Raw genomic sequence first — 17,712 nt, forward strand, 5'->3', positions numbered from 1 at the left:
GATGAATGTGTAGACATCAGTACTGTGCGATCTTGAGTTTATCATGCTCTTAAAAATCTCAGCTATGTGAGAGAACGGAATGAAAGGCCGCGAACTGCAACTGATGGAGGTCATCGAAATCGTGTTCAGCTGGGGTTTTCTTTGCGAGCATGAACAGCCCAAGATCGAAATGTTATAAACTAATTTTTGGACTGAAAAATAAAGTGCGACAATTGTGGGGTGGCGACAAATATGCAATGAACTATGGTATATGCTCTAGTTAACTTATATGCGTATAAAGAAGACTCAAAATTTTGCAATTGTTGATATATTCTTCAGTCCAATGATGTTTAGCAGTGTAGTAATAATTATAATAATAATACTAATAAAACTTCCAAACTGCCCACAGCTTAACACACTGCAATGCTTAATGTACAATTGTCTTTCACATACAATTTGTTATGCTGGATGGAGGTTCAAAATATTCATGTTTCACACATAATTTTGCATGTTGAAGTGAATGATATACTTGTTAATGGGAATATGTAATTTTATCATGTAATATTTTGTTCTTTGCTTGAAAATGTAAGACATTTCTTTCTTATTCAATCAAGTTTGCTACAGTTATATCCAGTATTGTCAACGGAAACTATGAAGTTATAACTTGGTGGATTAAATGACCTACAACAGGGTTTCTCAAACTATGGTACATGTGTCAGTACTGGAACAACACACCTTGGACACTGGTACTTGAACTTGGGAGAAAAATACCTAAAATTAACATAAAATTTCCTGTATTTTATTATTAATACATAATTATAGTTACCGTATTTACGTGTGTATAATGCACACCCTAATTTTGATGGGTATAAGTGACAAACAATTATATCTCTATATAATGTGCAGTATAATTCAGTTTCTTAGTTGTAGGTCGTAAAGCTGTTGCTATGCCAATCAAGAGTGAATGACATCATACCTATTCAGTGAGTCACCTGTTGCTATGTGGTCCAAGAGCAGAATATCGTCTTGTGTAAACAATAAATCACCAACCGACACCACCTACCCCCTCTCCCTCAACTGTGTTTAGCTGTCACTCTTTAACCACCTTATTCATTCTGTAATAGGCTTGGAACTGCTTTTCTTGGTGTCGCAGAACATTACATTGCAAAGTGCGAAATAGCCTTCTTTACTTTTACTAGAAAAGCTTCAATATAACAGTTGGGCTGAAAAGTTCGTAGGCTAACATAGTAAAAAATACTTTTTTGACAAAATTCGATTTTATTATTCAATATAGTTGCCTTTGAGGGCGATACAACGATTATAGCGGTCATACAATTTTTCGATGCCATTTTTATAGTACGATTTCTCTTTAGCCTCAAAATAGGCCTCAGTTTCGGCGATTACTTCTTCATCAGTGCTAAATTTCTTTCCAGCGAGCATTCTTTTAAGGTCTGCAAACAGGAAAAAGTCACTGGGGGCCAGATCTGGAGAATATGGTGGATGGGGAAGCAATTCGTAGTATAATTCATATAATTTTGCCATCGTTTTCATTGATTTGTGATACGGTGCATTGTCTTGATGAAACAGCACTTTTTTCTTCTTCAAATGGGGCCGTTTTTTCGTGATTTCATCCTTTAAATGCTCCAACAACGCTATGTAATAATCGCTGTTGATGGTTTGGCCCTTTTTGAGGTAATCGATGAATATAATACCATGCGCATCCCAGAATACTGATGCCATAACCTTGCCAGCCGACTGTTGCGTCTTTCCACGCTTTGGATTCGGTTCATCACGTGCAGTCCACTCGGCTGACTGTCGATTGGACTCTGGAGTGTAGATATGGAGCCGTGTTTCATCCATTGTAATATATCGACGGAAAAATTCGTGTATATTACGGTTGAATATCGCTAAACATTCCTCCGAATCATCAAAACGTTGTTGCTTTTGATCGATTGTCAACACGCGCGGCACCCATTTTGCACACAGCTTTCGCATGTTCAAATATTCATGCACAATATGTCCAACACGTTCCTTTGATATTTTTAAAGTCTCATCTATCTCGATCAACTTCACTTTACGATCATTTAAAATTATTTTGTGAACTTTTTTGATGTTTTCGTCGGTAACAGCCTCTTTGGGGCGTCCACTGTGTGCATCGTCTTCGATGCTCATTTCGCCTATTTTAAATTTAGCAAACCACTTCTCAACGGTTGATTTTCCTGGTGCAGAGTTCAAATAATGTTTATCAAGCCAAGCCTTGGCTTCAACAGTATTTTTTTTTCGCCAAAAAGCAATGCTTTATTAACACACGAAATTCTTTTTTATCCATTTTTTCACAATAACAAAGCTGCTTCACTCACAATGCTATATCTCACGAACTAATTTTCCGGCAGCTGTGAAATTTATACACGTATAAATTTGAAGGTTAGTACTAAGTAAAAATCACATGGATTTAATTCTAGTAACGCCATCTATGAGTCAGCCTATGAACTTTTCAGCCCAACTGTTATATATACTTTTTCTGTGACTAACGTAACATTTATACAAGGCATATTTGGGACCCTCAAACAAGCCGTTAGTAGCTCAAGATTTCTTCCATTGAGGCATGTACCCACTCCATATATATAATATTATTTGGCCAGTAATATATTTTAATTATTATTTTTTTTTTCATTATCTTTTCTTTCATCCAAAGTACCATAAAAATCAGAACGTTCCTTCATTTTGTGATGAGCTTATTTCTACCTCATTGCACGTTAGTGTCATCATCTTGAATGGATTACCGTTGCCACATTCAGAAACTGCAGAAATTAAGCTTTACAACCATATACAACATGACAGGGTTCCGTAAACATGAAAAATCAATACAAGTGTCACAAAATAATGGAATGACCCTGTATGGTTTCATGTTGGCTGTCCGAATTATTCCATGCATAATACGCACCGCAGTTTTTGGTGGCAAACATTTTGGAAAAAGTGCACATTATATTCATCGTAAAGGTTATCAGGGTGCGAAGTCATTTAAGACTTGTATGGTATGAGCAGTAAGATTAATCTACACCCACACACACACACACATTCAAATATAAATATATACACATAGATTTATATTTGTGTAATTATTATATGATATACATATTTTTAATGTTATTAAATATAAAAGAAAATAACTAAATATTTAAAGATAGATTATTATGAAATACATACAAAGGAATTAATATTTATTTTTACAGATACTGTATTAGATATTTATAACATAGCAAAGTAATTAATTTACTAACTGTTTAAGGATGTCTATAAATTACAAAATAGTTGAATTAGTTGTATTATGTAATTGTTGAAATGAAATAGTTTTGGTTTTGAGAGAGAGAGAGAGAGAAAAGAAGAAGAAGAAGACTGACTGAACGCTCACAATCACACTACTTTGTATGTGTTTTCGATTTTATTCTTAGTAAAGTATACTTGAAGTAAAAACTATTTGCTTCTTTGGTTGTTAATGCAAAAAGTCATCTGAAAATTTTTGGTGGAGGGAATTTTGAGGTCAAGATTGTTGGTGGGGGAAATCCCCCCTGTTCCCCCAGGATTTCGCACCCTGCTAGTTGTAGAAAATCAACACCAAATAACCAAATATATGTATATCAGGTTAATTCATTACTTTTTTCCCTTTTGATGTGACTAAGGTTATTGTGCACATGGTCAACTTTCTTGTAGATACATTTTTACCATGTTTACTTAGGGGAATAAACTTTCACATTTTTTTGTTTTGCAGCAAAAAGAGGAGCATGAAGCGATTTGAAGAGTTGGCATTCTGTAATAAAAGCATGGGGCTTGTGGATACTTCATGGGGACCAGTGAAAATTGGTGTGTATGCGAGACATTTAGAAAGGTGGCTTCGTTTCTTCCCTCTGAGTCAATTCCTGTTTGTCAGTGGAGAGCAGCTAGTGGTGGACCCAGCGGCAGAATTAGCAAGAGTCCAGGTAGCATTTTAGTTCTTATTTAGAATAGGACTAAAATTTAATGGTCTTAGTTGTTAGCATATGCAGATGATGTAGACTTATTAGGGGATCATATAAATACAAGTAAGAATAATGCTAAAATATTTTTCAAAGCAGCTAAATAGATAGGTTTGGAAGTTAGCAAAGAGAGAACTAAATAAGCATTAGGTAATAATCAAAATTTAATTATTGATAACTCGTTTGAATCAGTTTCCAAATTTAAGTACTTAGGACTAATAACAACAAATGAAAATGATATTAACCTTTACTCGGCCAATGGGTCACATGGGACCCATAGAAAATATAGGTGTAGTCGGCCGATGGGTCACTGGTAACCCATCATGCTGATTAAAAAGTTCATGTGCTTTTAGCACCTTCATATTTGTATTTGAGGTTGTAAACGCTGACAGATGTTCAGACAAGATTTTGAAATGTCATGTGGAAGAAACCCCCCCCCCATAACCCCTCCCCCCCAACTCCAAAGTTACGTATGGAAGCTGGCGCGAATTTTAAATTTGTACACTTATTTGACAAAATATGTTATAACTCTTAGGCTATTTGACCAATCTACTTCAGGTAACTTTTGTGTTGCAGCTAGAACATCATGGCATGCAACTGTGCAGGAATCAAAATGCCAAAGCCAATAAGAGGGGTTGGGTGGGCCGTGGCCCCCAACTTTCAATGAAAAAATCATAAAAATTGGGAGTTTGCCCCTCTTTCCCCGCTATTTTGGGAAGCAGAGGTAAACTTTAGCATTATTTTCAAAGAATGGTTCTTTCTCAACCGAATGAAAGTCATTTCATGTATCTGGGACCATTACATTATCGAATATGTGACAAAATCCCCTTTTTTATAATTTTTTCATTGAAAGTTGTGGGCTGCGGCCCACTTAACCCCTCTTATTGACTTTGGCATTTTGATTCCTGCACGGTTGCATGCGCTGATGTTCTAGCTGCAAAACAAAAGTTACCTGAAGTAGATTGCTCAAATAGTCTCCGAGATATAACGTTTTTCTGAAATAGGTGTAAAAATTTAAAAATCATGTTCAAAGGCTGCAGCCAGAGAGGGGTTACTTTCGAAAACCTGCTCGGCGGTGTAAAGGTTAAAGAGGAAATAAAAAGGTTAAATTCAGGAAACCCGTATTACTTGTCTGTTCACAATATTTATCTTCTCTTATAATATCTAAGAAACTTCTTGCATTAATTAATAATTGAATGTTTTAACATCATATTTTAAAATGTAAAATATGTATCTTTACTTTAGTCGGATTCATGGCTTTCTTACACCATATTTGCAAAAGAAAAAAAATCTGCCACCTAATTATTTGAAGTGTTTTCTACCCCTGACCACTAGTCAATACATGCCTAAGCTGCGTAACAGGTTAAGTTTGCAGCAACTTTTCGCACACATAGACCTAAACATGTGCACAGAATATAGTTCCACTGAGACTGGTTCTATTCCCATATAGCTGTATATTTGCAACAGAACAGTTATTTAATTTGGAATATAAAAACAAAATAGTACATACCTAGTTTTACCATAAATACTGTCACAAAGTTTTAAGTAAATTGACACAAAATGCTGAGAGATATTTTAATATCCTAATAACATTACTGAAATGGATGCATGACAAATCAAAATCACAAATCAATATTCATAATTGCTGCCCTTAACATGCACACATTCCGTAAGTCTTTGTGACCACGCATCAATTGAATTACGCAACACATCGACTGGAAAATGAGAATTGCCTTCAGAAGAGACCGACCACTTTAAACTTTCAATATTGGGATGTCTCTTCTAGCAAGTCATCTCCTGAAGCTGCGACCACAATTTGTAGTCCAAAGGGTATAGGCCAAACTTGCAGAAGGCCAATCTGAAGTGGAAATGAAGTCTGGAACATTTGCTATGAGGGCACGTCTCATTTCTGTGAAAAAGGGGTCAAAACATCAGCCAAAGTGTACCAGCAGACAGTGCTTGAGAGACTTGTCAAGAATGTCAACAACACTCTCTTCCATGGTCAGAAGTGGAGCTTCCAGCAGGATTCAGCCCCAACATATGGGGCCCGAACAACACAGCAGTGGCTGGAGGTAAATGTACCAGACTTAATTTCCACTTCGGATTGGCCTTCTGCAAGTCCGGACCTATACCCTGTCTAAGCTTCAGGAGATGGTTTGCAAGAAGAGACATCCCAATATTGAAAGTTTAAAGCGGCCTCTTCTGAAGGCAGTTGCTCATTATCCATTCGATGTGTTGCGTAATTCAATTGATGTGTGGCCACAAAGACGTACGGAATGTGTGCGTGCTAAGCGTGGCCATTTTGAATAATGATTTGTGATTTTGATTTGTCATGCATCCATTTCAGTAATGTTATTAGGATATTACAATATCTCAGCATTTTGTGTCTATTTACTTAAAACTTTGTGACAGTATTTATTGTAAGACTAGGTACATTAGCAGGTGTGGACTTGATCGGTTGCAATCACTGAGCAGACGAACTTGGAAGTCCAGATTCGCCAACTGGGCAGTCTTATTACATGGAAGACACAGCAAGTTTCGGTGAGACTGGAGCACGTTGCAGAGCACATGGAATCAGTGAACACCCCAATGTTTCAACCCTATGTTTATCGTGATTCATTGCTAATCGAGCTGTAGAACAGAGAGAATAGCTGAATCAAGGTCTCCTGTTCAATGTGCAGTTTTGCCTGAGTGTTATTTTGGGCATCATCCGAAGGGAAAAGCTCTTCAAAGTCAAGCAAGTTATTTTAATTGTACATTCCTCCTTGAGGCAACAAGATCAAATTAAACTGGCCGTGAGGTGAAGAGAATAACACCGGTGCTGACAGGTGTCAGCAAACATTCCATTTATGCATGCAATGAAGAGTTTTTTTTTTTTTAACGTGTAATATGAAAACACCAGGCGAGAGGAGGCCACTTGGCATTCAAGAATGGTGGTGTTTATGATTTCTCCATGTGACTGATTTAGAATAAAGTGCAAGATGTTTATCATCACTGCACCCCCATAGCTTCCCCTCCCCCAAACACCGTGGGAGTTGCGGGGTGTTATTTATGCCACTGGTCATCATTTAGAAGGCACATGTTGAGTTGAATACCCAATGTGTTGCTAGAAATGCGTGAGGAAAAGCATGTCCTGAACATCATTGCTAATCAAGATTGCTACCTTTGGAAAAATATGTCACTGCCAGCGTGTTTTTTTATTCATCTTCCATTAATGTTTCCACTGTTATGAGTGATTTACTCTTTACTCCTTTTCAGAATGTAGGTTCATTTTTTTAATGGTGTTTTTTCTCTCCATTTTTTCTCTGAAGGATTTCCTTGGTTTGAAGAGGGTGATTACCGAGAAGCATTTCTACTTCAACTCAACGAAAGGCTTTCCATGTCTGATGAAGTCAGAAGGCAGCTCGGAACCTCATTGTCTCGGCAAGACAAAAGGCCGGAACCATCCATACATTGAGCCAGAAGCCATAGAGCGATTGCGTGAGTTCTACCGACCATTTAATGCACGTTTCTATCAGTTGACCGGTATTAATTTTGGATGGCTATGATAGCCAAAAATGCATTTGAATATTATTTTTGTTACTGTGCCATTTGTTCTTACTATTTAAGTCACGAACACCAGTGTTTTTAATTTATTTACCAAAAAAAGTCAGAAATAATCATTATATTTGTGTATATATGTACATTTGTTTTTCAGTTTTGCAAAACTACAGTTTTAAAATAAGCTATATTATGGGTGCGGTTGATCTCATTTAAAAAATATAAGATTCTGTGATGTTTGCAGTCTACGTTCAGGAATGTACAGCAGATGACGTATTATTGTACATATGCAAGTTTTTGCCTTTTTCCAGAAGAGGCTCTTTCTTCTATCTCTTTCTCTACAAGAAGTAACGTGTGTCGAATGTCGATGTCTTCAAGTAGTGGGTACTTAATATGCTCACGACCATGTATGCATATAATGTGTGAATGCCTAAGTGGAGACAGTTTCTACGATTTAGGTTGAGTGATTTGCACTTGATAGCCAGTGAATTTGCGAGGAGTTCTTTGACTGCGATGAGCAATAATTTCATGTCATCCATCGTAGCGTTCTCTCTCCAAACATGTTAACTTTTAGAGGATTTATGCGTGTTTGTATTGAATACATTGCTTCTGTGGAACAGAAGTTTCTTTTTTTTTCTGTTTGGTGCTAGGCATACAAGAGAACTCACAATAAGTTCACAAAAGCAGAGATGTCGATGCGTAGCGTGAGACAATTCACGAATTGAACATTAGAATTTTGATTTTGAAGCAAGAATTAATATTATTCGGGAACTGGTCTTTCAGCACAATTTGGCACCGAGAGAAAATGTAGTTAGATATGCGTAAGTTATAGATTTACTTTATTTTTTTTAGTTTTAAAACTAAAAGACAAGAGTTAACATTTATTCTTTCCACATTAAGTTCTGTGTCAAGACATGGAGTTTGATTTTTGCAATTCTAAGATATCCAAAAACTTTCCACTGGAGATAAAAGTAATGGTACAAATTATCTAAGCACAATTTTACCAATATGATAAACTACAAAATAAATTTCATGATTCATGTATACATATATCAAGTACATGCACATATATTTATATAAGTAAATATATATAAGCGATAATAAACCAATTTTTGTCTGCGATATATCAAACTCAGTGTTTCTCATTTTAATTAATTTACTTATATAACTTATTAAGCAAGAATTGGATAATAATTCAGCAATAATTTAGCAGAAAGTACTTTCAATATTTCATATTAAGAACATTTTGTCTGATGAGCACCAAGTTTCTTAATGAAATGTATTACTTTATTGTACTTATTTATTTAGACATTAACTTAACCACTTCTATATGTTTTTAGCATTGAATCAACAATGCCAATTTTAAATGATTGGAGTAATATGTCTTTTGAAATTAATTTTTTGTTATATTTAACAGTATTTTTAGATTCTAATTTTCTGTTATTGTAATATTCTTTGGTGTAGAAGTGATTTAACTTTTAGAGGCTAGAGGGTGGGACATGACTCTCCACACGCTAAGCAAGAGGTTTCCTTTTGGAGTGCAGCTTTAGGAGTTATGGAACAGTTTTTAGGTCATTTTAGGAATATCAACATACACATTCATTGATTGCTCAAAACATGTGCAATGTGCATTTTGGAAGTAAATCCATTTCTCCAAAAGCCTTGTATCATTAGTTTGAAAGTTTTTCTCTCACTTTTCATTAATATTTTGCAATGTGCCAATTCTCGTACATTGTAATACAAGCGGAGATATACAATAACTAAGGCATTTGTTTTGCAATATTGACAAGCACTAATTTTAATTAAAATTAGCCACATTCCCTATCCTACTTGTGTGCAGTTACCACAATAGTATTACAGATAGAGGTGAAAGATTCTAATGTCTGTACTTCCAATGAAATTTGTTTTATTTCTTGGACATTCGTGCATTACTTATCCATGCATATTAACACCAGTGTTTATCATGAAAGTTGTGCCATATTTTCTGAATTTTCTTCTCATCTTAGATTATACATCCATCTTATGAAGTGCAAAAATGCCACAATTGTTCATATTTTTAAAGAATATGATGGGTTTATGTGTCCATTATGCATATAGCTTCCCAGTGAAATATACCACTTACTGTGGTAATGTTTGTCAGTTATGAGAGCAAGGGGTACTTTCCCTTGTAGGTTCATACACATAATACGGTAAATTTCTCATTTCAAAAACCTGAGGCTAAAAATAGTGAGAAACATAATTTCTGAATTTTGTGGATGCAACTAAGGTAAAATTGAGGCATTGTATTTTTATCAAGTTTTAAAAATTGGTTACAATAGATTTTGTGTGTGTGTGTGTGGTGACAAATATAATTTCTGGAATGGTTGCAGTATATCAGGCAAACTCACATACCCAAGCATGTGTGGACATGTTCCAACTTGCATTTACATGAGCCACAGGCAAAACAAGTTGTTCGTTCCTGAGCAGCAGAGGGTAGTACATGTCTGTGGTATACTGTTAACATAAAAAAAAGTCCACATTGATGGTGCCTAAAATCTTCACAGATGACCAAAATCAATGTCGGCTTCATCTTTCATCTGATTTTTACACAAAGCAGAGAGGATAAGGTTGTTAGTGATGATGAAACAGTGTGTTGTCAATAAGACACTGAAACAAAACACCAGAATATGTAGTGGAAAAAGAAATAAAGCATGTTCAAGACCTTGCTTGAGCCAACCTTCACAGTTGAGGTTAGCAAAGAACTGTAACGTCATGGGTCCTGGGTTGAATCACAGCCTGGGCATTCCTTTTGATTAGTGTCTGTTCATCAATTCATCATATCATTACTCCTCCCCATCATTGCATCTAGCCAAAACTGGCAGAGAAGTGTCATAAAATAGCCTAATTCAAACAATGAAAACCATAGTTGTTTCTATGAATTCATTGAACAAGGAAAAAAGGCGAATCAACCGTGTTATTTGGAAATGTTGACAATCTGGAGGACAATACCACAATTCTGGCACCACAAGTGGAATCTCCACCATGACAGTGCTCCAGCTCATGTGGTGTTGAGAGTTCACAAGTTCCTGTCTAACAAATCCATTACAAAAATGGACCATCCACCTAGACTGACTCTTTACAAAAATAAGAAATTCCTATGAAGAGACAAAGATTTGCTAACCTTCCCTCAATCCTGATATCCAATGCAACATGGCAGCATTACCGCAAGGTATCCCGAAAAACTATTTGAAAACTGTTTCCAGCAGTGCATAGGTTCACAGAGCATTTTGATGCCGATAGTGACCACTAGTGCACAGGTGAGCAAATTTTGCTTTCACAAGGCCATTCCGGGAATTAAGTTGTCACACATTTTATAATATATGTTTCTTATTGGAAAATAGCAGTTTCAAGCCTATCCCAGAGTACTGAAAACTATTCAACTAAACAGTATTAGTAATAGAAACAGGTGCATTGAAATTAGAGACTACCTCAAAACTACAACAAAGAAAACAGTCAAGGTGCCATATTTCTCTGCAGTGTTTACAACATTGCATTCTGTAATACATGCCATACAATATAGTTTTTATTTTGCAAGCACATTTACATTGTTTAATGTAGGTTGAAATATTTGCTAGAACATTGAAATTGTTACTATCTTTCTTTCCTGTACCTGAAAGACTAGTCAGAACAGATTGACATAATTGTGTGAGCTCTCATGTTGCCTTGGAGACTTTTATACCACTTCCTTGTAATTTATGTATGCCATTTGATAATGTTTTATTGATGAATTTAGAGGCGATTTATTACAAGTACCTGAGAAAGAAATCTAGCATTCGGTGCTCAGCGATGACTTCCACGTGCAAAGGAGGAGATTTGTTGGACAAATATGTCTGTTCTGTGGTGGAAGCATTTTTATGAATATTTTTTAAGTTCCTTGCAAGAATTCTGTGTTTTTGTTTTTATGTTTGTCGTTTGTTTTGAATTCTTTGATGTATATGCTTAATTGTATTAATAGGTACTTACTGAAATATTTTGTGTAGTTGCTTACACATGTACTGATTCTCATTGGTGTCAGAGTGACTGCTTGTGTCGGTGTTGGCAGGGACATGCACAGATGTTTTCGGAGATTATAAGCACGTAGTTTGGTGTAAGAAATCGTGGGGAGATGACCATAATAGTTATGGAGATAGGTTGCAAGTGTTTGCGTAGATTCAGTTGCCAATGTGGGTTACAATTGGGGGACATGGAATTAAATGATTAGCAGAATTTGTGCCCTTCGTGCAATGGTGCTGGTGCATCAGTTCAAAAGTGCGTATTTGCAGTCTGGTTTTCTAAGGGCAGCTTGAGACTGAAGAATTTACTTTTAACATTTTTGGTAGCATAAATGCTTCCAAAAATCTTATAGCAGATAATACTACGGAAGTATTTCATGGAACATTTTGGTTAACTTTTGCGATTACAATGTATAATACCATATTGGCTCGAATATAAGCCGCACCCTAAAATTTGAAGGAGCAAAAACAAAAAAAGATGATGCCCGAATATAAGCTGAGGGAAGAAAATAAAATAGCATTTTGGTCCTGCCATAAATGTTAGGACAAATGCTAAGGAAAATGCTTTCGTCTAATGTGGGCCTAATATGATCTACACAGAATGAACACAGATATTTATTGGATAATTATGTATGTCAAGGGTTTAAGTACCATTATTGGTAAGGTCAGAGTCGAAAACTGAGTATAGGGCTGACTCTCCCCAATTGAAGAATACAATCATTCACAGTAAGGAAATGTTTGCAAATAATGATACACATTTTCTGGTCTCAAGGGGTCCCAGGTTCAATACCCGGTGGAGGCACATAGTGGTTTGGATCCCACTTTAAACTGTAGGTCCAGCCCTGATTAGCCTTACTGAGCATAAAGTGAACTTGAAACACAATCTCAATCAATCAGTCAACATTTTCTGGTCAGAAATAATAATTTTTAAGTGAAAAGTCGTATGTTCAAAATGTCCAAACTAATAATCAATAACATTACTCCACACATTTTCTAGCATCGAAGAGCCATTTTGTTTGTTTGTTCGCAAATTCTCCTTTTGGTCAAAATATAATTACAAATCCTTCAAATTGTGCCAAATCTTTTACAGAATATGAGAAAATTATAGTACAGTGTCTACTATAAATACCATACTCCACCAAATCTATAGGAGATAAGTATTTTCTGTTTAATATTTGCTTCTTCAGACAATACACTTAATAATAATAACCTGTGACGCAGCAGCCTACCGACTGCCGGCCTCACTACCACCAGAGGTGGGAGATCATCCAATCAGTTATGGGGCAACATGTGGTCAGCACAACACACCCCCCCACCCCTTTCCGTCATTCTGATAGGTTTCCGTCACTGGGTTATGCTACTCATTCATAGCTGCTTAATTTCATCATGATGGCAGGTGACCACTGGTCCCGTACACAGGCCGAAATCTCAGGAGAAAAGTTGTTCTGCTTCCCCCAGGAGACTCGAACCTGCAAGTGTCCCAAAGCACGATGCTTTACACCGCACGGCTATGGTGCAGGACGGGCAATTCACCTTCTCATCGCAAATCATGTGATCCTCAAAATGTAGGACGTTACTAACTTTTTCAAGGTGCCCCCCCCCCACCCCTCCTCCAAGATGCTGGGTACTAGACTATAATGTATGACATGGCCAATAAATAGTATGTGTTTGCTAACCCTAGGAAAGACTGAAGTGACCCTAGAAATATCCTTGCTCGCTTTGTCTGCTGCATACATGACACCAGCACATTTCTACCCAGCTGTTTCAATTTAATGTCCACTGGTACCCAGACGCATCATTTTTAAGAGCTTCAGTGCTTTATTTATTATATTTATGCAACAGCAGTTGCCTGATGAAGATAGTGTTGTGTGAAAACTGGATTGAAAAATTAATAAACGAAAAAGCTGCTTTAAATAATATATTTGTAAATTTGACACAAAACAATGTCATAAACAATATGTATGCAGAATCATGATGATTCTTTACACATGAAGCTACCATGTGTTCCATTTTAGTGTGACAAGTCTTCAGTTGTAAAATTTGTAGTCATTATAGCCATTGGTTGATTATTTGCAAAATGTAATCAGATGTACATGCTGCTTATATCTTCACTGAGTATATGAACAAGGGGTTTGAGGAATGTCATCATTTGTAGCAAGAAAAATTTGCTGTTTGTATTTACAGATATTAAACAAAATGTGTTTATTAATAATACATTAATTATTTTTCTGTAACATGGTGTAGTTATTAACATTGCGACTGCAACACACAGTCTTAAATGATTAAATTACAAGTTGTCAGTTAACAAGTATTTGAAATTTTGTAATATATATCATGCTTGAAATTGTGTGATGACAACTTCAGTATTTAGTCCAAATCAAGTATGCCAGAACTTAATTAATTCCTATCGAAGTGTGGAAAGTAGTAAATTTTAGAAGTTGCAGATACAGTCCTGGGTAGGGTATCTGGATTTTTCAAAAAACAAATATTTTCATATTTATCTATACCAAAATGTTATTATTAGCTGCAGATGTTACTGTAAAGCTTCCTGCTTTATTGGTCAATTATTTGTGAAGAATTTTGCTTTACTAGAAAGTTAAATGCAAGGGAAATACTTTATGGATGGTGAAGTGTAGATTTTTTTAGCCATCCTGACCAAATAGCATTACTGAAATATAGAATCACAATAGTGTTAATGAAATGTCATAACTTTAAAATAGTTTCTAAATTAGTTCTTCCATTTGTAATGAGGTGGCGTTAGTGTTCTCAAGTTACTGTGAGTCCACAGCTTGATGTGGCATTCCGTAGCAGTGCTCTACCACTGAGCTACAAAAACCCATTCTTGATTCCAGGTCAAGCCACTATTTTCACACAAATTTTGAAGTAAACGCATGAGAATAGGCAAATGGGCAGAATAGTGCTGGTGCCACATATGGGAAAAGCAGAGCGAGAGTGGGATAAAAGTTGCTGGTTCCAGCGCAATCTGTGGCAACGTCAACCAGGCTGTGTTGCCTAGTTCGAGCATCAGACATCTCTCCGGGGCACTTCTGTGTCATTCCTGACCTTTCGAGCAAATACTGTCAGTTTGTATCACGTGGATTACAAAGACCAACTCTACAACGAGATCTTTCATTCTAAACTTCCGAACACGTGGGGTTGTGCTCCAACATGGCAACAGCGCGAACTTCTGCCACCTGCCTACTTCCATGGCCAAGCATTTAGTTTTTGAAGCAGCTCCTGCGAAGAAAACCCTAAGAAGTGACATTGTTATCCTTAATTGGAAGCCATCACTTGTCACCAGATATGTTGTGCAGGTTATGAGCCTTATGACAAGAGTGTGTGATTGAAACAGCTTGATGTGCAAATCAGTAAGGAACACACAATTTTCCATGCACTTAATTATATTTATCCTTTGCACTAATTGAATGTACAGTGAGGCAGCTGAACTTTGCGTTCTCTTCACATCCGTCCCACGAAATCAACCTGGACTTTTCCGCATCGTTACACGTTGGTCCGATTGTGCTTGACAAAGGATAACTTGATTTCATTCTTTTGTCAATCACACCATAACTTCATTGGGTTGGGTGATACTTCAACATTGACTACTCCATACTTCCAACATAATTGCAGACTCTGATACCAACATTTATTGGTGTGTGTGTGTGTGGAAGCAGCATTAGAAAACATGGTCCATACATAGTAGATATAATATATAAGCACCAGAATATATGTGGTCTTCCTACAAGACTTGTACTTACAGTTTTCTTTAGAAGTATTCTATTTTTCATATGTTTAGAACATGACATGTTTCAATGTACTAATAGCACAAATAGATTTTCTGTTAGTTAATCATGTTTAAAACAATTAGAATGGAATAATGTCAATAATTGAAATACTTTTAGCTTTAGAATAGCACTAATATGTTGACCCTTAGGTTAGCAGTTACAAGTTGTGTCTGCAACGAAGAAGTTGAAAGGAGCACAGTTAGTAGCTAGCATGGTAGATGCAGGAAAGTGAAAGAGCTTACGTAGACAGGGTCTGTCCAATTACAGGTCCATTTAACTCTCATCAATCTTTGTTGCAGCGTGCTTTGGGTCTATGTATATTATGTGCAGCAAGGAGAAATTTACCAGTGACGGAATCTATAAAATACCTGTTAAAACTCCTGTGGCGGGACAACTCAAATAATAAAACTGTCGTCTTTCATAAAGAGTATAATTGTAGGAATTTGTGTTTGAATGCAATAATACCAAATTTCTTCCGACTGGGCATATACAAAGAGAAACTCAGTTTTAGTGTGCACTATGTAGTTTAGAACAGGTTTTGCCAACTTGTATGCACTTGTAGAGCCTGGCGAGCACCGAGTGCACTCAGAGGTGACATTTCACCTCCAGGCCTCTTTTCCAATGCTGCTCCCTCTAGAGTTTGCATGTGCATAGGAGAGTGCTCTTTCACAGAGTGAGTTTAAAGTTTTTCTCCTACATATTTCTGCTCTCTGAATAATTGCTTCATTACTACTCAAAATGACGCTTAAGAATGTAAAATGTTCCTAGTTATGTGAATTGTGCCAAACATGTATTTTATGCACCATTTTGTGTGGAATGAGTCGGGATTTTAAATTTCATTACCAGTTCCCTATGGGCACAACACCTGTTACTCGTTTATTTCGTCATTTTTAACATTCATACTTATCTATTCTGAATTCTGAAACATTCTTCAAGGTGGTATGTTGCTTTCTTCATGAAAATAATTTCAATGTTTCACATTAAGAGTAATTATTGTTCTTCCTTTTTTCCTTTCCGTAACATGCAATATGGCGGGCACAGCTTGAGTAGTGTGGAATTCAATGTTTCCAACCTTCGTAACCGAAAAATGTCCCACAAACCATTCATGCATAGCCCCAAAAACCATTCACTTAAGGTTAGGTAAACAGTTATAAAAAAAAGGGTTCGTGGTGGAATTCAACATCAGAAAATCATGGCGTAGGTTGGAAACACTGACAAGGGGTTACATCATCAAACGTATGCAACATCTGGTTCACGTAGAGGATGCATATAGAAGCAACGGCAATTGTGCATCGGATATATATTCCTCTTCAGAAATACATGAATTCATGGTCGAATACATTCAACGATGACGGAAAATACCTTCACGAACTTTGAAAATGCCACAGAAACTCAGTTCCGTAAGTAGTTTCTTCTGTAAAATTGAAGAAATACGTTGTGCCCATATGGAACTGTTACCGAATTTCAGTTAATATTTTCATACTTAAAAAGGGGTTAAATGCATTCTGTTGAGAAAATGGCTTCATGTTATCATCATTCTCCCTCATCATCATAGGTAGAGAAAACAAAACAAGAAAAGATACTAAATAATTGAAATGGGATCAATTAATTGGTGTGCTATTGGAATGTGCCAATAACGCCATATTGGTTTATCAAAATTATTGAAACTTTTATCATCTCAACAGATTGTAACCAGTCCTGAAGTCAATCATCTTGTCTTTGTATGAAGATAAATGCATTATTTGCGTACCTTGTAAAATAAACCTTTTAAAGACAGTTTTTTTTTTTTTTTTTTTTTTTTTTTTTTTTTTTTTTTTGGTGATGCAAGCTCACCAATGTCATGGTCACACACTAATCAAGGAGTTTAGTTTTATTCACAGGTTTCCCATTTTAAAATTGAACTCAAACTTGGCTGGTTTATTTTCATATCAGCATAGTGATATATCAGCAACTTCACACCATTACATGTCTACAAGATAGCATATATTGTAGTTAATTCATGTTAATGTTTTCAGTGTCACTTGAGCTCCCACTCTGGTTGTGTAATGTATCCACACCCACCGTTTTAGTAAATACTTCAACATTTTTAAACCATTGAAAATTATTTTAATGTAGATCATTTACAAAAAGCAGAGAATATTAAAAAAATAATCCCAATATTATCATAGAGTTAGAAACTTGCTGTGCTTCTTTCAATTTCTTGTTTTTAAAGATCCGTAGATAGTGTCTATTTGTTGGCTATGCTTCTCTTTTGTTATGTATTTACCTACAGAGATTGATGTAGAAGTGTTATTTGAAAATATGTAGATAATGTAGGATGTTGAGTGTCCTTTTATAAAAAGTGGAAGAAGTAAAGTCTGAAGA

The 17,712-nt window shown here is 36.1% G+C and overlaps 1 protein-coding gene across 1 annotated transcript in view; it reads left to right on the plus strand.

Annotated features, from left to right (window-relative positions):
* Hs3st-B (Heparan sulfate 3-O sulfotransferase-B) overlaps nt 1-17,120 on the plus strand; it is a 39,171-nt gene extending 22,051 nt beyond the window's left edge. Inside the window, exons 4-5 of the mRNA XM_083143997.1 lie at nt 3,749-3,956; nt 7,304-17,120. Coding sequence (XP_083000123.1) covers nt 3,749-3,956; nt 7,304-7,540 — 445 coding nt within the window. The 3' untranslated portion in view covers nt 7,541-17,120. The remainder of the gene's footprint in view (nt 1-3,748; nt 3,957-7,303) is intronic.
* The last annotated feature ends 592 nt before the right edge of the window (nt 17,121-17,712 follow it).

The sequence above is a fragment of the Lepisma saccharinum genome, chromosome 22 (genome assembly GCF_977018435.1).
Source record: "Lepisma saccharinum chromosome 22, izLepSacc3.1, whole genome shotgun sequence".
NCBI lineage: Eukaryota > Metazoa > Arthropoda > Insecta > Zygentoma > Lepismatidae > Lepisma > Lepisma saccharinum.